At 42.5% G+C, this 11,544-nt stretch overlaps 1 protein-coding gene across 1 annotated transcript in view; it reads right to left on the reverse strand.

The window, feature by feature from the left end:
- sorl1 (sortilin-related receptor, L(DLR class) A repeats containing) overlaps positions 1-8,050 on the reverse strand; it is a 125,646-nt gene extending 117,596 nt beyond the window's left edge. Inside the window, exon 1 of the mRNA XM_008280571.1 lies at positions 6,135-8,050. Within this exon, the coding sequence (XP_008278793.1) occupies positions 6,135-6,455 (321 nt within the window). The 5' untranslated portion in view covers positions 6,456-8,050. The remainder of the gene's footprint in view (positions 1-6,134) is intronic.
- Positions 8,051-11,544: the final 3,494 nt, after the last annotated feature.

The following is an 11,544-nucleotide window of genomic DNA, read 5'->3' on the forward strand; positions in this document are numbered from 1 at the left end:
TAAAGAAAACTCTTGGTCAGCTATTTTATATTCATTTAATTATTTTTTACGCTTACATTTTGACAGCGTAGGAACAGTCAAAGGGTGAAAATCGATGTTTGACAGAAGACAGCCGTCATTAATTTTATTAGTAACACCTTTTCCTGCTGTGACAAATCAAAATGACTGCTGCGAAAAAGGACAGTGTTTTAAAGTGCCAGTCCACTGATTCAGAGATGGAGATAAATGCCCTTTTCACGATAAAAGCCACTCAGCCTGGGAACACTGTGTAACCAAGACCTGAATGGTCATTTTAGCAGAGTTTCAGAAGTCCTTTGTAAAAATGGAAAAACCTCCTGGAAGAACGAACGCATCGGCAGCACTCCATCAATCAGGCCCTAATGGTAAGGCAGCTAGATGGAATCCACGCTGAGTAAAAGGCATGGCAGCCCACTCTGAGTTCACCAAACTGTGTTTAAGGGACTCTGAGAGCATGAGGAAAAGATTCTCCGGTGTGCAGGGACAATAACTGAATTCTTTGGGAAGAACTCCAAGTACTGCATCTGGGGAAATGACAGGCGCCGCTCACCGCCTGGCTGTTACCATCCCTACAGTCAAGCAAGGAGGTGGCAGCATCATGTCAGGGAGGTGCTTCCCAGCTCCACGGACAGGGAGGCTCTTCAGATCTGAGGAAAGGATGAATGCAGCAACATACAGAGAGATGTTTGAAGACAGCTTCCAGAGACTGGGGCTACGGTTAAGCACCACAATAACCCGAGGCAAACACTCAAGACAAGGCTGGAGTGGCTTCGAGATATGGCTTAGTCACAGCCCAGACTGCAACCTCACAGAACATCTGTGGAGAGACCTTAAGATGGCAGTTCACATACAGGAAGAATGGGATAAACTGCCTAAATCCAGGTGTGCAAAGCCTGTAGAGACTAATCCAAGAAGCTGTAATTTGCTGCCAAGGGGCCCCTCTGCAAAGTACTGAAATAAGAGTGTGAATACAAAGCTGCTTTACATACAAAAGGTTTTCACTGACTGAGCAGAAGACTGTTCAGGTAAAAAAAATGCCAGTTTTATCAGTTTAAAGTTAACTCTACAACATTGTGAAGAGAGCAAAAGATGAAACGATCTAAATACTTCGAGTCTCACAATTTAAAGAAGTTCTGGCTTGCTCTTGGTATTTCACCAAGTTTTTCTGGTTGAAGGTTCTCCAAAGTGATGATTAGTTGTGACTGTCGATCAGACAAAACAAACACTTCGACGCGGAGCCATTTTTTCACCATTTTCTGGCATTTAATAGACTAAACAACTGATTAATGCAAAAATAATCTAACAATTAGCCCGTCTGCAGCTTAGAAAATCCAATGTGCTCTTAACAATTATTAGTTTTGCTCTGAATAATTTCATCCCTGTACAACAAACATCAATTATTGCAAAATGTTCCATTTTACATGAAAGCAGAAACACGTCTAATTGCGGAAATCTTTGTTTCATTGCATTTTCGACATGATTCGGTGTGGCTTTGTGGGGCGGTGAGGCTTTAGGGGATTGCCTAACTAGTGGAATAATTTTCGCAACCTTAAAAAAAAACCACCGAACTGACAAAGACCCGGCGCTGATGACAAGACAGCCAATCAAGGCGTCCTCTGGTTGCCTTGGTGACGGCTGAGACCAGTTCATTTACAGCCCATCCTTTGTAAGAGCGCTTTAAAGCCGTAAATATGACTTGAAGTGACACTTGAACTTTGCACACATCCAACCACAGAGCAGATATTTGTCAGGGAAATTGCCCGGACCACACAAAAATGACAAAATGCCACCCAGAGCTCACCTTCCACGGCTCTGTCCTGCTTTTTTTTTTTTAAACAACTGTGTCATCCCAGCCTGTGATATTTTAATCTGTACAGAGCCACTGTCAAGACACATTAGGGGAACGGATTTGTGATTAAGTATGTAAACTGTACCCCGCTCCGACCGAGCCATTACCTCCAATTACAACGCCGCGCTCGAGCTTCTTAACAAGTCCAGTCACACCACTACAAGCCGACAGGGACACCGAGCAGAGGAACAAACACTCGACAAGCTAAGCATTTAATAACAACCTCCTCCGGTGCTGTCTCTCACAAGTGACGAAACCTGATCCTGATGCGACTCTCTGGAGGCTGTTTGTCCTTTTCTGCTGTTTGGACTGCGGGTGTCACCAGACGAGGAAGCGTCGGTCAGCGTGAGACAGCAGGTTGATGACAGATGATGGAGAAACACACTTCCCTCTCCTCACTTCTCTTCTACGGAGCTGTTTCTGGGTGTTTCAACACACACACACTCGGCGTTTTATTTTCCCCGTGTGTCTTGTCTGACCAGTATTTTTGTTATTTCTTTTGCACAAAGCTCATTTTGGTCTCCAGCTGCCACTTTCGGTTTCTGCTTTTCTCTCAGCAACCAGCATCCATTAAATAATCTATAACCTCAAGTAAATTCTCAAGGAGTCACTTAACGGTTGCTTTATTTTGATGCTTTTAAAATGAAGTTTTTGTGCTGCTTCTAAGGATTGATCAGGCATTCTCTATCGGCCCAGTCTTTTCCTTTTGTTGCTCATTGGACCCTTGGGTGACCCCAAAGCTGCTACAGCTTCTTTTCTTGTCTAAAAACACCAGAATGAGCCTGATTTCTTATACATATAGCTCGTTTGGTCAAATCTCTACACCAAATCTTAAAGTTATCAACACATCATACTACGACAGCCTTTCATTGTTGAGTAGTTGAAACCAAATTTTTGATTTGTGTATATTTTCTTTTAATTACTAAAAATATCTTTTAGTTATCAGTGTGTTACAAAAAGATGTCTGCCAATCAAGTAATTATTTTAGCTCCACATCTAGCCACAGAAAAGCTCCCAGCTTACAAAAACAAATCCATTTTCCTTTTACATTTCCAGCTCAGTCGATGTGAGTGTGCTTGGTTGTCTGTCTCTAAGTGTAGCCCTGTGATAGACTGGTGACCTGTCCAGGGTGTCCCCTGCCTTCACCCTGAGTCAGCTGGGATAGACTCCAGCCCCCCACGACCCTAGTGAGGATTAAGCGGTGTATATATGATGGATGGATGGATTTCCAGCTCATCTGCTGTAACCAGCTAACAGGTTCCTCTGTAAGTTTCACAATGACGAAAAGCCCTAACTTTCACTTCCTGCTTCCACTTGGAGGTGAAACATTTTCCCAGGCGGTCGCGTTTCATCGCTGCAGTTTGTTCGGAGATGCTTCATTACGCTCCTTCTCCGCGCTGTTGTCTGGCTGTGCTCAAAAGCTGTATAATGTCGGGAGGCGAGGACAGTGCAACGGCTCAGCGCATGATGTCAGACCACTAGATGAAATGTCTTTGTAATGAATGGCAACGCTACACCAGCGCTAAAGGCTGCACCGCCACCAATAATTACACACCGGTGCTGGACTCTGACTGTACCACACTGCATCACACTGAACAGGGGGATGACACAAACAATGTAGTTATAGTCAACCAACTGCTGCAGTTTAATTTATTCAAATAAGAGCTTTTTAGCACCAAGTCTGGACAAACGAATGCAGCAGCTACCTGATCTGTACAATGGTACAGATCATGAGGAAAACACCGGCTCCTATGTTCAGCTAGAATGAGGTTAGTGGCCTGAAGTGAGCACCATTAGGCTGCAGTCAGACTGCTACACCAAACCCCTGTTAAAATGAATACAGGTTCATCAGTATTTGCACAAGATTTTCGTAATTCTAACTCTGCACACCACAAACAACTGATATGAAATGTTACACTGGAGATGTGATTGAAGTGTGGAGTTTAACAGAAAATACGACAATAATAAAAGACATTTTGACAGCGTCTCTCTATTTTCACTGTGTCAAAGTTGGCAACTGACCGATCTGCGGTTTCGTGACCATGCGAGGCCTGTTTCTTCGTCATTTCATCACAAACGAAGGACACAAAGACTCTGATTCAACGTGTTGAATTTAAATTTGGTAGCTCATGGGAACTCTGGATGCGCAGCGCAAAAGAAGTGTCGCTGTAAGGGAGGGAGGCCATCATTCATTAGGCAGGAAAAACAAGCACAGACCAATCAACGAGCGACCAGATCAACAATTTGGTACATTCTTTAAAAGAAGGAATGCACTTGCGATCTCAGCAACGCCAACTGAACTGGAAGAGGACTCAAATGGACAGAATTCTTTCTCGAGTGAAGAAAAGCCCCTTTACAGCATCTCGCCAAAGCTGCAAATCACTGGTAACGCTCACAACCGAATTAGACATTAGTAGGAAACGTGTGAAAAGCCGCCCAGCTGTGAAACAAGAGTCTTTGAACATTTACAACCAGAAGAACTTGTGATGGCAAAGAAGAGTCCGGAGAAAGGCGAGAAAAGGGTTCACAGCAGACCCACCGTCTGGAGGCAGCGTGATGGCACGGGCACCAGCGGCTGCAACTGTGTCACCGGCGTTCATTGATGATGTAACTGCTGATGGAAGCAGAATACGGACTGAAAAGTACCAGGACAGAGCTTCACAACGCAGATGAAGAATGAGCCAAAACACAACATGAACTTAGCGTAAAGAAATGTTCCTAACTGGCCAAGTCTGTCACCTGAGCTGACTTTCACTTGCTGAAGACAAAGCTGTGCACAGACAGACCCGCAACAAGCAGCACCTGAAGGCAGCAGCAGTGAAGGCTTAGTAAAGCATCTCACGGGAGGGAAACCATTCTTTGTTCATGTCCAGACTTCAGGCACTTATTGACTACACCGGATTTGCATCCAAGTATTGACTCCTGACGTTTATAACGACGCCACTTTGCGCACTTAACTTTGGAACCTGTGTAAATGGAGGGACTGTGCAACCACCAGAATCAGAACAAGTTTTGTTCCAAAGTGGGCCGAAAGGTTAAACACTGACGAGTAAAATGAGAAAAAAAAATTTAAGTGTTGTAAGTCAATTTAACAGTAAGTGTTACAAGGCAAATAAGAAGCATTACAAGTCCAATAAAAAGCAAGTTTGGCAAATTAAAGCTATTATAAAGTCATAAAAAATGCCCACAGTGGTATTTAAGTGAGACAGCTGTGCAGGAATGTGTAAATTATAGACAAATTATTCACCTGGGAATGTGAGCAACGCCCGCCAATTACTAAGGGGTGCATTTTATAAACAGTTAATGCCTTTTTTTTTTTTTTAACCCTTGGAAAAAGATTAAAGCCTTTATATTCATTTCAAGTGAGTGTAAAGTGGAACATTATTGTGTAGAAATATTTCAGAACTTGGCTGTATTTTTTCTTTTCATTGCGTGCTAAACTTGCTAACGAGATAGATATTGTCTCTCAGGTGTGGACAGTTTGAAAGCGTTTATTTTAATATTGCTGAATAAAGTTGGCCCTTTTTTTTTTCTTGCCTCTATGCAGTCCTTGCCTGGGGACACTGGCTTCTAAACACACACACAGAGCGGATGAATTGAGCAGCAGCACATCCTCTAGAGACGACAGGTAAAAACAACACAACCATTAGTTCCCCTCCTAGCATTAGCTTCCGCGTCCTCTGCTCAAAACGTTCTCATGCAAATGTTCTCTCCAGAAACCTCGGTTTTCCTGCTCTTTGTCACCCCTACACATATCCACACCTGGCAGCACAACACTGAAGATGTTTTCGGAATGTTAGCGGTTTTCTGGTAACTTCGGCGCACATTCAGTCAACGTCGGAGCAAATGTATTATGACTTTTTGGTCTACTTGAGGGTCCCCCCACCGCCGTTGACTTGAGTGCAGGGGGGGGGGGGCAGGAAGGCAGGTTTGTGTGAATTAGATGTTTAGCTGCACTGGTAGCGTTACAATGGAAGCACCTGGTGAACCGACTGAGTCACCAAAACGCTTCCTGCTCCGTTCACCGGCAACGCTGCTCTGAGCTTTGACCGGGACACCCCGCGCCCCCTCTCCGCCCGCCCGCCCGCCCGCCCCGCACGGCAGCCACCGCAGCCCGGGCGAAGCATAAGGTGCAAGAAATGATGGGACTTTAGGAGACAACGGTGCGGGCTTGCGTAATTTCTTCAAGACACCCTTGCCAGCTAAGGTCAGTCTGAGGTGATGCACAACGTTCACATGAGAGCGCTCGCTACCGCCGGGACATTACCTGGCCGTACACCTTTGGCAGAGCCGAGTCTCCAGCGCTCCGGCGGCTTCGATGCAGCGGATGGGCGCCGGAGTCCGACCCGCCTTGAGCTGCGCTACGAGCGGCCAGAGGCAGCGCTGGAGCCGCGGCGCCTCCTCCACCTCCGTCTGGTAAATCCTCATTTGCTTCTATTGTGAAAAAGCCTCTGTTTTGCGGCAGCATGTAGCGCTGCTCCGGGTGAAGACGAAGGGTCGACGAGTTTATCCCTGCAAGCCCGAGGACTAATAAATATAAGGAACACCGAAGAGAGGACAGCATCTTGCCTGCCTGTGATATCGCCATGTTTGTGTATGTTTGGCTTTTGGATTAGGTAAGACCGAAGAGCTCCTTCTACTGGCAGTGATGCCCCCGATGCTGCATTCACAAACCATGGGAATGTCCGGAACAAGCAGACTTGTCGGTTCAAAAATATGCTTCTGCTGGCTCGGTGTCAAACACAAAGGCAGTTAAGAAGCTTGCGAGGCTCCACGCCATGTCTGAGACACCAGAGGCAGAGAAAAAACAGCTCGAAAACACACACGGAAGGAAAGCAGACAAAGTCACCAAACATGATGCTATACATAAATCAATAAATATACTGCAAACCCCAAATGATTCACTCCCATGCCAAATTCTAATTTATAATATATATGTATTGTTTTGTGTTGTTGTCATTGTTGCTGTGTTTTCACCCCAAACATAAGAAAAACATATTATGATAGACGATATAGTTCCTGATAAAAATGGTGAGACTTTATTTTCTTTAGGCTAAAGGGACCTTGTCATTTGTCTCTAGAGTCATTTGCACATAATTCCAAAAAATCTGACAAGATCCTAATTTTTCCAAATATATAAAACCAGCTTCTAAAACGCCAATGGATCTCTCCAGTATTGGTTAAAGATGCTCCATAATTTAATGTATAAAAAAAAAAAAACTGTACCCTAAAATAATTCCTCAGTAGGATTTTTTAAACGTTAGTGATGAAAAGCAGCCACATTGAGTTCCTGCTCTGTCTTCCAGACCCCTTCTCCAGCAGAAAAACCTACAGAGTCTGTATATTATGTGACTATTAAGGCTTTTAAATTGGTTTTATACAGGCCTAACATAAATTATTGTATTACTGTCAGCTGTCTTATTCCTTAACCATAAACTGAACCCTGCTTATTATATTATATATATATGTTGAAATATTGCAATGCACGCTATTACATTTAATAAGGCTCCCCCAGGAACCCTTAACAACCTTTTGTCTGAACTGAGCTGTTAAAGATTCCTCCAGGAACCCCCCCAAGCAGGCAAGGATCCTTGAATATCCACAGAGTTCCTTTCTCGCCTAACTCTCAGAGAGAGATGCACTATAAACTGAGACCAGCTCCAGTCAGGTAATAGTCAATGTTTAAACCAAACAGCTTAGTGAGCTGCTGTTCAGATCAATCACTGAGACCTGGATGTGGTTTTACAGTCAGGAGACACTGCTTTCTATTGGCAGTGACCACAGAGCAAAGCATAAAAAGTACGAGGAGTTCCACACTGTGAAATATGTCAAAGGGCACAATAAGACCGTCCTGATGAATCTGAACAGTTTTGATCCCAACATCTCAGCCAGACATGACAGCAAGGAGGACTCCACTTCTGCAAGAAAGCTCAGCTTGATAAAGAAAAAGATCAATTCTGTGATCCAATGAGATGAAAATGGGATTAGTAAACAGCAAGGTAGCTATTCAGGTCTGACTCAAGTCTTGCTTTTATGACTCTCCCTGAAAACACTATTGACTTCAGCTTTGAGGTAAACACTCGATGTAATATTTAGTTTAGCAATTAATCCTGAAGGTTCCAAATTTAAGATTTTATCAACAAGAAGTAGTCAAGTTGAGCCCACTTTGAAATAAACAGTTTTATTCCACTAAACAGAGCTGTCTTGTCTGTTTGATTTGCTGTAAAACATTCACTTAAATGCATCGTTTACTTGGGTCATGGGTGTTGATAAGAAGCGACTCCAATCAGCAGACAGCAGTGATGGTGTCACGACGGTGGCTTCAGATGATGTTAAAATCGTGGCCACCTCTGGGGACGGACTGAACAGAGGCGACACAGATACTTAGCGCTCATTTGTCCAGATCATTACATGGATATATTCCCGTGCTCTCTCCATCTGCTGATCTCGATTGTGACAAGGAATTAATCCGGGCTTTCTAATTCTCTAAGCCGTGTCTGCATGTGTACAGTGAAACCCTGCAAACTGTCAGTGTGGCTCTGCAGCGTTAGACACATTTCTCCACGTGGAGCTCAATGCAGCCTACTTTATTTTCATTGATTGCTTTCTTCAGGGATTGCTTTCATAAACATCCTCTAAGACTTTCATTCTTTCCTTGCAAAACCTTTGAATTAGTTGGATATTGATTAGGCTCTCACTTCCACAGGAAAAATAAAGCTGGTCTGCGTTACAACAACACCACAGGTAGAATGTGAACCCAGGAGTATGATTTCATTACGGTAAATAAATCTGTATGAGGCTTGCTCTTAAATTTGGTTTGCTTCTTAACTATGCTGCTCTCAAAGCCAGCGTTGGCTTTAATGTGCATAATGATGAATGATCTATTTGGTTGTTTCGAATTAATCAAGTAGACAACAGCCTTTATGCTGGCATCAGCTTGTCATTATCGCATTAAATCATTTATCTTAATTTCACATTACGTCCTATCAGATGATTGAATGCAACATAATCTCTGTGGTATAATTTATACTGTGATGGGCAAACTGTATACTGTTCTCCTACTTGCTCCCAGTGTTCAAAACAAATCGTTATTTGTCTGTTCAGTTTTAGCTATTCATAATTGCTTTGTAGTCCAACATGTACCCAAACGTTCAACAACATAATAAATATAGAGAACGTATCTATAGTTATGTGTACTTTATATACAGTGGAGCAGGAGCCGACTGATGATCAGCCAATATTCAGCATTTTTCCCAATTCATTTTTAACCAATTACATACTTTAATGTAATTCATTTTAGATGTGTTACTGTGGTTCTGATGGAGACAGCTCTCTCTATCTGCTAACACTCAATGTCCAACTCACAGAATGGCTTAGTGGCTTATTAACACTGAATGATCGATGTTGACAAGCTTTTGTTTTATATAAAGATATGGAAAATAAATCCTCAAAAGCATTTCCACGGTGTTTTGTGTCTAATAATTGGTATCAGGCCTGATTTTTTTTATTTATTTTTTTTTTTTTTACAAAAGATCAACACAGTGTGGCACATCAGTGGAGCCCTAGACTGGGCTCCAGAAGTCCACACCACCAGTGAAGGAGCTTCTGTTTTGGTTGAATTTTAATACAACATGTTTCATTACAAGTTACCAGAGTGAAAAGTTAATGACTGCTGCAACCAGATGAAATGAAATGAAAAATACTTTATTTATCCCAGAAGGGAAGTTCAATATTGTAAAAGCTCACTTTTTTTTTTTAAAATCAATATAACATATATTTTATACAACAATAATAATAATAATCCTTCAGTTAGTCAATTGTCAGTCAGTCAGATTTGTTTTTCAAGGTGATGGCTGTCGGATAACCCACATTATCCCAGGATTAGGTGACAGTGTTCCAAAGTGTTTCTAATCTCATCATGAATGTTTGTCTTTCTCAATCTTCAAGAGCTCCAAGAGGGTTGAGTGGGTATATAAGACTTTTTTTTCCCATCATCCACTGAGAAATGCTGCTCTGTCTTAAGTGTTTGGCCTTGTTTCGTGGTTTAGAGACCTCTAAGATCACTGCTGTGATGGATCACTGACAGCCTTTTTCTGACAAGACTGTTGTTGAAAATGCATAAAGATTAGTCAGGGGCCTTTTTGTTGCCTTTACCAGATAGATGCAGTAGAGGTCCTGCCAACCAAGAGTACAAATGTGACTCAGCTTGTATGCATCTGATCACTGCAAATTCTGTGTCTGTGATCAAGCTGATTTTCTATCACTTAAAAACTAAAGCTTAATGTCTTTGTATATAATTTACTTTTGGTCCAGTAGCCCCTATGTGTTGTGAAGCTCCATGCACTTCTTTAGAAACCTTCAGTTTGGCCATGATGACAATGCTCATTCGTCAGCAATGTTCTTGGTGCACCGCTTTGTTTTGACAGGAGAACGGTGGCAGCAGGTTGCCTTAGTTGAACAATCCTCTGATGAGTCGATCAAATCTGAATACTGCTTTAATGGAAGGATGCAGTTCAAGGAATTCTGATGGTCAACGTGGTCACTGCCGCTGATCTGCTTCTGTTTTATTCCTCATCAAGGAACAGAGCAGAATCGGAAACATTTCTTCTTCACTTTACATGTTAGAATTTGTTGTGGTTTTAAATCTTTCTACATTTTTTTGATTATTTTGAGGTTTACGTGAAAATATGACCGATTTGCGGGCGCCCTTATAGCTCACCTGGGCGACCCATAAACAGGGCCTGTAGTTCCCTGGCGTGGTGTTCGTGAGTTCGATTCCTGCTCACGACGGTTTGCTGCAAGGTGTCTCCCCTTTCCTATCTCACTCTCTCACTGTCCTGACTAGTAAAGGCAAAAACGCCAGAAAAACAATCTTAAAAAAAAAAAAAGATTGATTTGTGTCTCCTGGAGCTCGCTGTATATATTATTATATGTAATTAAGAAACTTCTTGCTGTAGTTCATTAAGGTTAAAGCAAAGGTGTATTTATTGTGTTTGTGTAAAGGTTTGTGTCAGCACACAGATAGTATAGTATGTTGAAACCATCCTAACCAATTACATTACAAAGTGGACTTCTGTTTTATAAGGAGTCAACTCAACCAGTTGGACAGTATTTGTAACATTGGCTCATAGTTTTAGCTGAAAGGTGGAGTATTTATTTACCTTCCAGGCTCCCCCAAATGTCACAATTCGGCTAAAGGTTTGACAAATTAGGAAAACCACATTTGTTGGAGATAAAAATAAGTTTTCCAAAACTAGAAGGGAAATCAACTGATTATATTTAACTACTTATTAACTGAGTACAAACTGAATAAACAAGGTGGAAGCCAGAGGAGAGGGAGAGACTAGCTGACTGCCGCCACCAGACCATGACAGCCGGCCTCCACCGACCACGCCTCTACTGGGACAAACGTGACCGTCATGTAAGGCCCAAGTGTAACTCCTGGTATTATAAACACAAGTTTATAGTAAAGCACAGGTAAACTTGTGATCGTGATCTTATTAACCTAAGGATGTGGCAATATTTCTTCACATTTGTATCAGAGGAGATATAGGTGGTGATGTAATGTGTCAGCTGTTACTCTGCAGGAGTTGTCATCCTTTGCATGTCAGGGTGGTGCCTCCACGTTATTTTTCATATAAAATGATAAACTGGGGCAGCATGGTTGCAGTGCATCA

Source organism: Stegastes partitus, unplaced genomic scaffold (genome assembly GCF_000690725.1).
Source record: "Stegastes partitus isolate 25-593 unplaced genomic scaffold, Stegastes_partitus-1.0.2 Scaffold199, whole genome shotgun sequence".
NCBI classification, from domain to species: domain Eukaryota; kingdom Metazoa; phylum Chordata; class Actinopteri; family Pomacentridae; genus Stegastes; species Stegastes partitus.